The 14,424-nt window shown below is 47.8% G+C and overlaps 1 protein-coding gene across 3 annotated transcripts in view; it reads right to left on the reverse strand.

The window, feature by feature from the left end:
- The window catches only part of Asic2 (acid sensing ion channel subunit 2), a 1,079,215-nt gene that overhangs the window by 97,080 nt on the left and 967,711 nt on the right, over positions 1-14,424 (reverse strand). For all 3 annotated transcript variants that reach the window (XM_028867013.2, XM_028867012.2, XM_028867014.2), the window contains exon 2: positions 2,835-2,985. In XM_028867013.2, coding sequence (XP_028722846.1) covers positions 2,835-2,985 — 151 coding nt within the window. The remainder of the gene's footprint in view (positions 1-2,834; positions 2,986-14,424) is intronic.

A 14,424-nucleotide genomic window follows, 5' to 3' on the forward strand; every position in this document is an offset into this window, starting at 1 on the left:
AGAATATAAGTGGCCCAGAGACCATTCTTGTGATATTTTGGCAAAGAATGTGGCTGCTTTTTGTCCTTGTCCAGAAAAATCTGCCTGAGGCAAAATTGAAGAATTTTTGATTAATGGTGTTAGCAGAGGAGATTTCAAGACAGCCTACTATGGACTGTGTCATGTGGTTATTAGTGGCCACTCTTTTGCAGATCTATAATGAAAAGGAGCAAGATGAGCAAGGAAAAATACAAAATGTACAGTTTGAGGAGAAAGGGAGCACCAGGAAGTGTGATGGAGCTAAGTCCAATGCTCAAAGAGATAAAAAGTTTAAAGAAAAGCCTGATGCTAAATTGGAAAGAGGGAGCTGTGACCTCCTGGCGAGACCCCACCCAACTAAGCTTCCAATTAGTGCAAAGGAATTAAAGAAAAGCATAAGCCGTGAAGGAAACCACAGAAAACAGAAAGCCTATGAAAATGTATTTGAACAAGGGGGCCAAATTCCCATCAAGCAACAGAACTTGGCAGGTTCAGCTACATGGTTCTGTCTTTAGAGTCAAGGATATTAGAAAGGTGTTGTGGAATCTCCGTCCATGTCTAGAGAAAGCTGCTGAGGCCAGGCATGTGGCAGAGGTGTCCTTGAATGGAGGCCTAGAGAGATCATTGCGTGAAGCTATGCAGGTGAAGCCTGGATTGTGTTGGAGACCCCAAGATATTGGAGATGCCAGAGCCATGGGATACTTGCTGAGAACTATAGACTAAGTGTGGAACCAGCCCAAGAAAGAAAAGTGTGTTCCAGTCAACAAAGCTGAAAGTAGTTGGAGATCTGAAGAGCCCTTTGACATCAGACATGGAGATGCACAGTTTGGAATTTGCCCAGCTGGTTTTCAGACTTTCTTTGGTCCAGTATTTCCTTCTCACTTTGCTTCCTGTCCTCCCTTTTGGAATGGTAATGTATATCCTGTGCCATTGTATGTTGGAAGTGTATGATCTGCTTTTTGATTTTGATTTTATAGGAGGTTACAGTTAAGAGATTTCCTTGAGTCTCAGAAGAGACTTTGAACTTTGGAATTTGAAAGTGTTGAGACTGTGATAGACCATGGGGACTTTTGAAGTTGGACTGAATGCATTTTTTTTTTTTGCATTATGATATGGCTACAAGCCTATGTGAGCAAGAGAGTGGAATGTGGTAGTTTGAATAAGAATGGCCCCCATAAACTCATATATTTGAATGCTTGGTCACCAGGGAGTGGCATTATTTGAAATAATTAGGAAGTGCAGCCTTGTTAGGGTGGGTGTGGTCTTAGAGGAAGCTAGGGGTGGGCTTGGAGGTTTCAGAAGCAAGAGCAAGGCCCAGAGGCTCTCTCTTTCTTCCCTCTGCCTGAAGACCCAGATGTAGAACTCTCAGCTACTTCTCTGGCACTGTGTGTGCTTGCATGCTGCCATGTTTCTCCCCATGATGTCAATGGACTAAACCTCTGAAACTGTAAGCCAGCCCCAATTAAATGCTTTCCTTTATAAGAGTTGCCACGGTATTGCCATATCTTCACAGCAATAGAACACTTATTAAGATATTCCCTGCTGTGTCTCATGCACAAAATTACTACTATATGGACCCTATTTATATCTCTGGCTGTTACTCTTGGAAACATCTTGATATTCTCTTTCTGGTAAAATTCTAGAAACTTCCTGCATTCCTTGGCTTGTGGCTACATCACATTGCCTTCTCTTCCTGACCTTCCTATGCCTCTCTTATAGACAACTTTTTGATGACATTAGTCTCACCTAGATAATTCAGAACAATCTCAAGACCCCATTCAAAAATGCCCTGCGTACCCAAAGCCTCTTCCTCTGTCCCCACTTCTACTGTGGTGCATTTCTTCCTTTTGCTAGGTTGTGATCAATGACTTAGTCTCCCCCACTCCCATGTGGTGGTTTGAATGAAAATGGCCCCCATAGGCCTGTAGGGCATGGCACTATTAGGAAGTGTGGCCTTTTGGATTAGATGTGGCCTTTTTGGAGAAAGTATTTCACTGAGGGTAGACCTTGAGGTTTCAGAAGTTCATGTTAGGCCCAGTGGCTCACCTACTCTTCCTGCTGCCTGCCAATCCAGACTTAGAACTTTCAGGTACCTTTTCAGCACCATGTCTGCCTGCATGCTGCCATGCTTCCTGCCATGATGACAATAGACTAACCTCTGAACTGTAAGCCTGTCCCAATTAAATGTTTTCCTTATAAGAGTTGTTGTGGTTATGGTGTCTCTTCATAGCAACAGAAGCCTTAACGAAGACACACCATAACATTCTTACTTTGATTGCTAATGATAAACTACAGAATAAAAATAATGAATACTTGAACATATACAGGCATATAAAGAACTCCAGGGCCTTACATGGGCATGGTGCCATATCCCCAGGTCCATGTCCATTGATTTTCCAACACCTCATAGCTTCTTCTACTTGTCCCCAGGCATATCCTGGTATCCTTTCAGTTGGACTTTGTGAATAGATCTGGTGTTTGGGATGGCTTAGAGAGGAATATGTTGGTCTGTTCCACCCTCTTCTCCCCAAATCAATCCACTCACCCACCCAACTATATCAGTTCCTGTGAACCTTCTTCTATATCTCCTCTCCCTGTCTCCTCTCTCTCCCCAGTACTCACATTCTTTATCCTCTCCAACCTGGAGGAATCTGAGGGAAATAGGGGCATAACCATGCCAGGGACAGCCTCACCAACTGTCAGAATATCACTAACCCCTTGCCAGAGAGCAGCCCACCTGGCTCACACCAGCCTTTCAGAGGGAAGCCTGCATCCCTCACCACCACCCGGTGCCAGTGTCTCTGGGCCCAGCTCACCTGTCTCTCCCCAGATGGGCAGGTACTCATCTTGCTGAATGTCCAGCATGATCTCCAACCCGTTGCCCGTCCCCCCCTTGACTGTGGTGAGCAGAGGCTTGCCGTCCTCGCCTGAGTTAAACATGTAACACTTCCCATATTTTGTAAACACCTGAAGGAGAGAAGAGAGAAAGAGAGAAAGAAAAGCACATGGTGACATCACATTGAGCTCCAGGGATGGGCAAGACCCTAGAACTGCTACAGCAGGCTGGAGTCCCTATAGCCCATTAATCTTAACCCCTTTGTACCAAAGATTTCTCCAATGATTCCTTAACTTGTCAAATGGCTAAATGTTTGCCAAGTAGGATTTTGGTATCAAAGAAGAAACATGGGTATTCCCTGGGGTTTGTTGAGTGGTGTCTGACCTCTTCTCCTTCTGGGCACTCCCCCTTGAAAAAGGCTCCCACTTCCAAGCATTAAATATCATCTTAAAACTCTTGACCCTTTAAGCCTTACCCCCAGCTTTAGGCTCCTTCCTAGGTTGCAGACACAATGATACTACTTCTGATAAACACCTTCTAGATGTCCCACAGATGCCAGGTACTCAGCCTGTCCCAAAAGGCACAGGACTTGCTCCAATATTCTACTTATGTTGCTATTTCCTCCACATCAGAAACACTTTCTTCTGAAGGCTGGAACGAGGCACGTTAAGAGGTAGGAAGTAATGAAACTTACAAGGCACAGAAAGTAAACAAAACTCAGAAATTACAAGACGTTTCTGCAGCTCACGAGAGTCACAAGGTACTTCCGCGGGGCTTTATAAGTTGTAGCAATTGTTGGGCAGAGGAGGATCTTGTGCAGGATTGAGCTGCCGGGAGGTAGGCGAGGGAGCTCCAACGAGGAAGCTTCATGAGTTATCAGTCAGTCACGCTGGAGTGAGCCTTTTGCTGATGTCACTGCTTTGGGGCCATCCATATTTTGTAAGCAACCCTTCCCCTGCTCGGTGTGGTAACCCCAACAAAAGGCACTGGTTCACTAGGCTACACTTGGGTGGAACTTTCTTTGTCTTCAGTGGCCCAGGTGAGTGAGTAGACTTTTGTTTGCCTCTCCCCAGGAAAAGCCACACAGCACCTCAACCAACAGTTCCCAGAATTCCCATCATGGGGAATAGCATCTACTTCTCAAGGGGCTCAGGCTAGACCTCCCCACCCCAGCTTTTCCTTTTCTCACCCCATACATAAGCAGCCAGCAAGGTTCATCAATATTCTTCCCCATCTCTGCTGGACTTTAGGGACTCAGTCCTTTCTTGTCCTAGCTGGCTCGTGGCGTTCCAGACAACTCTCTCTAGCCACCCTATAAGCTAATCTTTCTGAAACTGAAACCTTATTGTGTTGATCCTGGGCTGAAAATCTATCGAGGCTGGTCATCTCCTTCAGGTTAGAATCTATAACCTCTTCACCTGGCTTCCTAGGATGCACTCTTGACATACCTGCCACCTTTCTGCCCTCTTCCTTCCTGCCTGAGCCTGCAGGCATCAAGAGATGGTCAAGTCCATGGTCTTGGGGATTGCATCTGCTTGCACATTCATGCATCTTCCCCCAGTAGCTCACACAGTGTCTGGCACACAGACACCATACATATATGTTAAATGAATGGATGGAAGAGAGAGTAGTGGTGGAATCACACAAGTTAATCTGTGGCATTGGAGCACCGTGCTTGTCTACCTGCTTCTGCCTTTCTACCTGCTGCTTCCGCCACCATTCTCCTCTGCCTGGACAGCCGCTCACTGTCTCCAAGGCTGGACTGATGCCTCTCCTCCTCCAGGAAGACCTCCAGGCTGGGTGACCCTCCTTTCTTGCCTCTCCTTGTGTCTTCCCCATGGCTCCCATCATACTGAATGCACCTCTCCCGAACTTGACTCCGCCTTTTACTTCTGAATCCGAGCCCTTAGCTGGCATACAACACGGACTTGCTCTATTTTTGCCTGATGAAAGCATGATCATAAAGATGTCATGTGGAAAAAGTCCAGGGCAAGGGATGAGAGATCTTTGTCCAAGTTTTCATGTTGTCCCTCAGTATTTTGGTATTGAATGAATCAAATAAACTGTATGTCACGGTTCCTTGGTCTGTAAAATGGGGCTTCTAGTCCAGGCCTCTGCTGCTTCTCAAGGTCATTGAGAGGATCAGATGAGATAATTCATGCAAAAATGCTCTAAAAACTATGAGCTTTCTCAGCTTTCTGTAAATGCTATTTTTGTGTGTGTATGTGTGTGTGTGTGTGTGTGTGTGTGTGTGTGTGTGTGTGTGTGTGTTTTCTTCTTCTTTTGTTATATAACCACTTTGCAACCTCGCGCTGAAGCCAAATACATCTGGCAAGATGGGCTGGAAGAAAGCCATGTGGACTGAATTGGATTCCTGCAGCCACTGAGATCTGGGTGCAGGCCACTTCCCTCTGGCTCCCTGCCATTCCGTCAGGGCCAGGTTTAGAACAAGTGCAGCAGCATTAGGGACTGCATTTCTTAAGGGCCACAGGAAAGGAAGACCAAGGGCACCATGTGTCAGTCACCGTGTTGGACTTTGGCTTCTTACTGCATTTGGCTTTCACAGCTATGACTGTGGATGGGTATCGCAGCTCCCTCTGTGCAGGGATGGGAACCAGGGCCAATTAAAGTCTCACAACTCATAACAAGAGAAGCTGGAATTCAAATCCATGTCTCTCTCCGGGTGGGTGCGCTGTCCCAGAAGGAACACAGGGGTCTGGGTCAGCGGGTCACCTCCCAGAGGAAGCACCTTCCTCTCTGCTCCAATCTGCTTCTTTTTAATCAGCCAATCATTACTCGTGTGTGTGTGTGTGTGTGTGTGTGTGTGTGTGTGCGCGCGCGCGCGCGCGCGCGCTCCTACAATGTACAAGGAACAGAGTGGTTGCAAAAACAGGACCTGCTGTCTGCCTTGAGCATCTGCAAGAAGGGTAAGTAGAACGCAGGGCCTGCCTCTTCTCCATTAACAACTCCAAACCGCTGGCTAGCTGGGCTGTTTCAGGTTGGCCAAGTTGGTCTCTCAGCTTCATGGTGGGGGAGAATGGCTAGAGTGATGCAAAGTCCAAAGCAAACAGTTTCTCTAGGACCTGGACTTTCTCGTCACGGTTGCACACAGTGATGGGACTCAGCTAATGAACCTGTCCCCTGGAGAGACGCTCTTCAGGCCGCTTGCTGTAACTAGCCGAGTATGTTATAGTGAGCACATCTATCGCAAGCAGTTGAATATGTCAGGAACGACTTCCGGGGTGTTTCAACAAAGCTCTCCCTTCTTTTTCTTAATTTGTATAGACACTCTATAAACGCCCAGTCTCCAAAACTGCCCATAATTACACTTGGCCTATCTGCACGGCAAGATTTGTTGGTTAAAGTAAATTCCAGTTTAGTGTCTAATTATTGCACATCCCAGCTGCCCCAATTAACTTCTTTTTCCTCCACTATTTAGCCCTTGACCTTTAGAATGTTGGGCTGAGGATGAAATGTACTGTCTACTTCTGAAGTCAGCCCAGATCCTAGCTCTGCCACACAGGTGCTGTGCCAAGTGACTTGTTAAAGACAGTGATCCCCCCACCTCCACCCTGAGCAACAGAGGAGAAGGATGGAGTGTGGGAGCTCAGTGTGGTCTAGGAGATCATCTCATGCATCCCCGTTCCTTTATAGATAAGGGCATGAGGACCAGGGAGGTTGTCAGCTGCCCTAGGTTATACAGTAAGGATGTGTCCAAGGGAAACATTGACTCCTCACTGAAATGTCTGTCCTTTTACGCTGTGGCCTCCCTCAGTTGGACAGGATGTAGGGGCTTCCTTTGGTCCCTCCCACATGAAACTTCTGTTAGCCACTGGTTGTCTGCTCTATGCAGGCTCAGTGGGAGCTGAATCCAGGGAGCTGTAGTCTTCCTCTGTAGAGAAGGGAGTGGAAAGTCCCTTATAGTAGGGTGCACAGAGATTTTCACCCTGCCCCTTGCTGGGCCCTTGCCAGGCTGGGTCCTCACTCCAGTCCAGGTGGTAGTTCCTGTCAGCGCCCTCATAACAGGCTGATTTGCTGCCCTTACTCCTGGGGGAAGGGTGCTGGGGCACGTTCTCCAGTCTTCCTGTGTGAGCTGATCTGGCAGAGTAGGTCAGGGTTGGGCACCAGGCTGACCATTGTCGAGTCTGGTGACCAAGGGGTGGTCTCTGGCGGCCAAGAGCTTCTTCCAAGGCAGGCTGTTGTGTTGCGCTTCCCTCCAAGCTCAAAACCTTCCATCTTGGAGGGAAGCTCCTTAAGATGTCTACAGGGAGGCAAAACAACAGGATGTTCAAAGGGGAGGTGCAACACTCCATCCCGCAGGGAAACTCATTAGGACAGGGAGTAAACAGCTCCAAATGGCTTCAGGAAGTCTGTGGAACTGACCAGATTCACTGGGCCCCTCTCTCCACAAGCATATATATATATAAGCTGTAAAGATTGCGGAGACACTGTCAGACGAGCTCAGCTGCCCAGAAGACTCCCAGAGCAGCCAAGCAGCCTGGAAGAAGCAGAGCTACGAAGACCTACCTACGAAAGACACACCCCATCCAATCCATGGAGCGGCCTGCGGGCTGTGCGGCGCACTCACGGGTTCTTGCTTTGTGAATGTTCTGTCATGCTGCGGTGGGCTTTGGGTGGAGTTGTCTTTGAGTCATTCTTGCTCTTGCAAGTAACCTCCCACCCACATTCCTGTAAGTAACCCCAATAAAACTCATTGGTTCACCAGCTGAGATGGTGGTGGTGTCCACACTTCGGTCTGTGTTCATTGGTTCCCTGTCTGGGGTGAGTAGACATCTCCCCAGGTTCCCATCTCCCCAGGAATAGTGTCACAAGACACAGGTCCGGGAAGAAGCCCCAGAGCCCTGGAGTCTTGTGCATTCTCCTTCTCCCTTCTTCCCCTTTATGCTTCACACTTTCTTGGCCAATTCAGTTCCAGGAAGTCTGCAGGCTCTTCTCCCTCAGGGCCTGCCCACAGTCTGTTTCTTCTTTCTGGAATATTCTCCCCACATACTTTGCATGTATCAGGCTTCCCTGTATGTAACAGTCATCTCCCCAGACAAGCCCTCATTCACCCATCTCAGTCTCTGGCTTCAAGATCTCCTTGGGCTCAGCCTTCTTGCCTTATTACCTCACACACTCTGTGTTTCTCTGCCATAGGGTGTAACTAGATGATTATTTATTTATTGGCTATGTCTTCCTGTAGACAATAAGCTTCCAGAGGACAGGAAGTGTGTGTTTTGTTAAATGGGTGAATGAATGAATGAGTGAGTGAATGCATGGGCTCTAAGGTGTTGCTGCCCCACATCCCCTTGCCTGCCTCTGTCAGGTGCACTTGGGTGCTGGCTAGACACATGGTTCTGTCCAGTGCTCATGCTGAATAGTCTTATCCAATCCTCCTCCCTCCCTCGTCTCCTAACCAGCTTCCTCTTTACCTGCACCAAACATGTTTGCATCTCTACGAAAATGCTAGAACAAATAATCCCATCAGGAGCTAAGATGATGGGGAGATAGTTTACCTTTGTGTGCGCAGCCCCGGGGGCTCTGAGAAAGCACAGTGCCTACCGGCTGGTGCCTCCACTGCCTCCCTTCCAGGGCTGTGGAGTCTGCCATTCCTGCCTTGTTTTTCCGAGGATTATTTCCCTCCCGGCTCAGCATCAAAGGCTGCTGAGCTATTTACACAGAGCACATTTTTTCTACAAACTTCGGACAAGATGCAGCTCTCCTTCCCCATTTCAGGACATAATGATGGGTAAGTGTAACACACGCTTCAGATTTACACCTTATCGCCCCCGGGCAGAAAATACAATTTATTTAAGTCTAGACTGTCAGGCCAAGCTCTCTGCTTCTCCAGACCGGCCATTCTTCCCGGCATTTCTCTGCCTTAGTGGTAAGAGCTGACTAGCTGGCTAGCAGGGATGGGTTTGCCGATTGCTGCCAGTCTAGAATAGCTTTGAGTTGGATTGGCTTGTAAGGTTTAAGTAAGAATCACGAAATGTGCATGCTTCAAAGTGGAATCTTTAGATGAACTGAGAATATGACTCATGACCATGATGCTAATTGCTAGTATCTTCATGATGCATTGTTCTTGGACTACAGCATCTACAAAACCCTTCAACGTCTGAGTGGCTCGATGAGACTGGAGGGAAGAAAGCTGGCAATTCTGGAGTCTGCTCAGTGCTACCTGTGGTGGGCACTTTCACAGGTACTTACTCTCTCAATCTTCCTTAGGTGGTCCTAACCATCCAGAGTGTCAGACACCTTATGTGGCTGTGGAAATAGAGACTGGCATCTTTCTGTCAACAAAGTTACAAAGAAGGAACTGGGGGCTGGAGAGATGGCTCAGCGATGAAGAGCACCTGCTGCTCTTCTAGAGGACCCAGGTTCAATTCCCAGCACAGACATGGCAGCTTACAACTGTCCATAACTCCAAGATCTGACACAGACATACATGCAGGTAAAATACCAATGCACATAAAATAAAAATAAAAAATTATTTAAAAAAAAGAAGAAGGTACCATAGAATTTTCCAGACAGACAGAGTCAAAGCAGCTTGTCAAGTCTGTGGCCCTGAATAATCATGGCCATTCCTAGATCCAGTTTTTTTTTTTTTTTTTTTTTGCAAATGGGGCATCATAATCTCATTTGGGCTACAAAGCCTAATGGAGAAAATGGCTGTGGCTGTGCTTGAGAGGTAAAATAGTAGGCATCACACCAGAGAGAGGATCTGTGCTCATCCTTTCAGCAGAAAAGAGATGTGCTACAGGAAGATGCACTATAGAGAGATGTGCTATAGGAAGATGCACTATAGAGAGTTGTTCTGTAGAGAGATGTGCTATAGGAAGATGCACTATAGAGAGATGTGCTATAGGAAGATGCACTATAGAGAGTTGTTCTGTAGAGAGATGTGCTATAGAGGAGATGCGCTATAGAGGAGATGCGCTATAGTGACATGCGCTATAGAGAGATATACTATTGTAGTGGCAAGAAGCAGGAGACTGAGATGAACTGAAGAAGGGTAGACTTGAAGCTCCCATCTTCTGTATCTTCCCACTCTACCAAGTTCATCTTAAAGTGGTTAGAGGAACAGAAAATGGTCCTGTGCCGTTGACTTCTTATTTCTTAATAGTGCTAAGCTTGTAGCTGGAAGTCTGGGAGAGCTAGTGGGATTTCCACAGGCTAACGAGGCCTGGGGAAAGCTCAGTGCTTTCACACATACAGCATAATATGAAATCTACATTTGGATCTCAACAACTAAGTCAGATGTAGATGTTGGCCAACCCCAACTGGATGTTCTAAATCAATGAAGCATGGGGTCAGGGGTGGGGACAGTGTACCTGGCTTTCCAGAAACTCTTTCAGCAGCTTGAAAACTCTAGACTGGCTTCGTTACCCTCCATCTCCCCTAGAGGGCCTTAGGTGACAATGGCCCTGTACCTACTGTTCTTACTCTGCCCTGTGATGACAGGAATACAATCCTTCTTTCCAGATAGGGAGGGTGAGGCCCAGGGAGGCTGAGTCAGGCTACACAGCTGGTAGTCGGAAACCCAGGGTGAGTCTCTTTCTTATTCCAAAGGCCTGTGCTCTTGGCCTCACTGTCTCCCAAAGCTGCAGCTCACACCCAAATGCCTCTCCCAGCCTGCTCAGTTCCCAGCAGACTGGCAAGCCGGTTTCCTGCCTAAGGCTCTCCCATCTGGCAGTGGAAAAGACATATCTCAGAGTCAGAAGAATTCTAAAAAAGTGCCAGACACCAAGAGTCCTCCAAATTTCTCATTTCTTACATGGGGAGTCTAAGGCTCAGAGAGGTGAAATGATTTATCCTGGAACACACCACTACTCTGGGGGAAGGTATTAAGATCAAACTTGGGCTTGATGGCTAAGGCCAGCTGTTTGCACCTGTTAGAACCTGGACACCATATTTGGGATCCTTTCTGGGGCACTGCACTTGGGCTGCTGGGCCCTGCTGTTGGGCCTGAATCTGGGTTGGCATGAAATGTTGGGGGATCTTGACTCACAGGTTATAGGAAATACAAAATGGAGTTCTTACTGGGAAAGGTCAGGAATGGCTGAGACCCACAAAGACACAGCCTTTGGTCAACTTTAAAGTGCAGACAACATTGCTACACCATGGATCTACTTAGGAACATCAGTTATGGAGAAGCCCCTTAGGAAACATCGAAGCATCCACCCAGCAGCATGCACCTGGGCCTGCAAGCTTTGAACCTTCTAACCTGCTCATTAACCCTGACCTGTAGGGTGATTTCTAGGCAGTGCGCTTCTCTTCCTGGCTTATATACTCAAAGGAAACAAAATTGCATGGCTCTAAACATCCCCTGAGCCTCAGCCTCATCTGCCTCACTCCCCCATTCAGTTTTCCTCTCAATGAAATCCCTGGAATTTCTCATTGGGCTGGTTTCAGCCAAGATAATGTACTAGTTAAGAGTTCATCATTGAATTCCACCCCCCCTTTGAAGTTCTTCAAATACATTTCACACAGTGGTGAAGTGAAAGGTCTTTATCAGACTTCCAGGAAACAAAATGAATCTGTCTTTTGTTTTCTGAAGTCGCAGCAGAGGTGTTCAGAATGAAATACAGTGGGAGAGACGCATTAGCACGGAGTCTGAGCAGCTGGCTAGCTCTGGGAAGGCCAGGGCAGTATTTTGTTCAAGCACCTGCTTGATAATTCATTTGTTCCTGCAGCAGGATGTTTTGACCACTTCTCGTATTCTAAGAAGTGTGACTGTGCCTGTTTCCCCCCTCCCCAAAAGATGATGCTGGGGACTGGGAGCTGGGGAGGTGACAGTCAGTAAAATGTCTGTTGGTCAAACATGAGAGCGTGAGTTCAGATGCCCAGCACCCACATAAGAGCTAGATGTGGCTGAGTGAGTCTATAATCCCAGCACTGGAAACATGGGGTGGGGGAGGGGTGGGAGTTGGTGGGGGAGGGCAGGTGGAGTTCACTGGCTTGCCAACCTCAGCGAATCGACAAACTCCAGGTTTCATGAGACACCCTGTCTCAAAAATTAAGGTAGAGAAGTGGTTGAGGAAGACACCAAATGTTAACCTCTGACCCCCACAGGTATCTGAAAACAGGTGCAAATGCATCCACCTGAGCACACACCACACACACACACACACACACACACACACACACACACACACACACGCACACGACTCTCCCTCTTTCCCGGAACATCAGTCACGTCACTGAGCATGTGCCGTGAGATGAGTGGACACTGTGCCAACTTCATTAAGCACGCTCTCTTTTAAGATTCCCAGAGCTCCTTGGTGTGTCATTCTCCCAGCTTGCAGATGCGGAAGCTGAGAGGCTCTGGAAGGCTGAACTACGGCGAGGGAGTGCCCTGCTGATGTGTCACTTTATGTGGAGGAGCTCTTAGAAGAGGGCTCTGGTAACTAAGCGATGGGCTCAGCTGTTTGTGGACACAGTCAAGTTCCCAGAGGCACAGAGGACAAGGTAGTAATCACAAATGACCGTGTCAGTGGATAAAGAAAGGGGGCGAGTTTATGAGTGTGCACAAAATTTTCTGCAGGAAAGAGGGATGATAACTATGATTAATAATAATGTATCACATATTTAAAAATAGCTTTAAAAAAGGAGGATTGAAAAATCTTTGTACCACAAGGAAAAGATAAATATTTTCATGGAAAGATACACTAATTTCACTTGATCATCCACATCCAAAGAGGCACCATCTTGTACCCCATATATATGCACAATTATCACTTGTCATTTGAGAAAACAGCAAAAACATACAACAAACAAAAACAAACAAAAACTCCCCAAAACCCAAGAGGCCTAGCGTTATTTGAATGTATGGCTCAGTTGTAAGATCCCTGTGCCCAAAGCCCATCTGTCGCCATGTGACATTGGCTGGGCTAACCCCTCTTCGCTTCTGTCTCCAAGAAGCTGGAATGCAGCCACGGCCTTTCTAGAGAGAAAGAGAGCTAGAGCTAAGCTAACCCTAACCTAAACACCATGTGGGAAGGGGTGTTGAGCACTCATAGAAGACAAGCCTCATGAGCTGGCAGGCCTGTCTGCTCGGACAATAGCATGCATGCAGGGAGCCAGGGCAGGGAAGGCTGGCCTTCTTTAAGGCCAGCACAGTGCAGGCAGGTGTCCTCTGGGTGGACTGAAGGCACCCGGAAGGCCGGCGAGTCCTTCGAGGCCGTTCTCCTGGAAAGACATTCAAAACACCAGGCTACTGCTGAAGACCCTTTCCTACCACTCATTAGGGGCTCCCACATGGAGGCCCACCTGAGGTTACCCCTTGAGGGAGTGGGTACCAGAGTTCTTTTAGGTCTGATTGCAGCATGGCTGGCTTGGGAGGATCCAGCAGACACCTGAGCCTGATTTCAAACAGGATGTGAGGGCAGGTTTGCTAACATTTTTCTGAGGTCCTCAAGAACTGTCTCCCATTGCCAATAGGAGCTGGGTTATTTTCATCCCTGGATTCCCAGAGCCTTATCTGATACCTGGCACACAGTAGATACTTCATGACCTTGAGATCAGGTCATCCTGGCTGCCATCCTTACTATATATATGTTGGGCACCAAACGCAGTGATGAGCATGGCTCAGCTGGGGGACAAAGGTAATGATGAAGGCAGAGAGAGGCCAGGATTGAGAGGGATTAGCATTAGAGTCTCTCTGTGTCGGCCTGGCCCCTTGTTTTGACCACTGCAAGGATGCTATCCAGAACGGGGCCAAGACGAGTCAAATCCAAATGAGCACATTTGACATGAATTTTATGGGTGTGACAAACCACTTTTTGATTGATTTACGACCCACTCCACAGGATGAAACACAGACTGGAACTCTAAATCTGTTCAAGAACCCATGGCCGGGGAGCTCAGAGGTCCCGGGGGCGAACATACCACCATTGGAGATAGCGTCAATCTGCCCTCTGTGCTCCTATCTTTATCTGCAGATTAGCATCCCTCTCAGACTTCATCAGAGAGGTTCTAGTGTAGTGGACGTCCGCTAAGTGTCTGTGGGACACTCAGCCACAATGGGACCTCTACATCACCCCCTCCCTCAGGGTTCAGGGTCCACCAAAGAGGGGCAGAAAGCCTGTGAGAGTCAGAGGGTGGGGTGGGCCGCAGCGGACGGTGTATTCTAGACACAGTGGGACTCCTGTACCTCACAAGCTCACAGCGGTTGTGGTTTCCTGCACAAGACCTGAACCCCATCAAGCCCGTCCACATTCCAGTGTGGATAAGGGAGGGCCTCACAAGCCCCAGCTCCTGGCTGATATTGATGGTCACTGGCTTCTGAGGGAGAGAGGGTCAGTTTTCTTTGAGGGCGTGGCCCCTTGTCAGCTGACCGAGCTCCAAGGGAAGGGCACAGCACACAGAGTTTATGAGCAGCAGCACAAGCAGGATTAGTGGGTTATTCAGAAACAAATAAATGAACAGAGGGCGCAAAGTTGAGAAGCGGGGAGAGAGTTGGGGGTGGGTCTGGGAAGATGTGGGGGGGGGAGTGGGGTTAAAGACAATCAAAGAACATCATATGCATGTGTGAAATTCTCAAGAATAAACAATATTACACAAGCGAC

The sequence above is a fragment of the Peromyscus leucopus genome, chromosome 8b, assembly GCF_004664715.2.
Source record: "Peromyscus leucopus breed LL Stock chromosome 8b, UCI_PerLeu_2.1, whole genome shotgun sequence".
In the NCBI taxonomy this organism is placed as follows: domain Eukaryota; kingdom Metazoa; phylum Chordata; class Mammalia; order Rodentia; family Cricetidae; genus Peromyscus; species Peromyscus leucopus.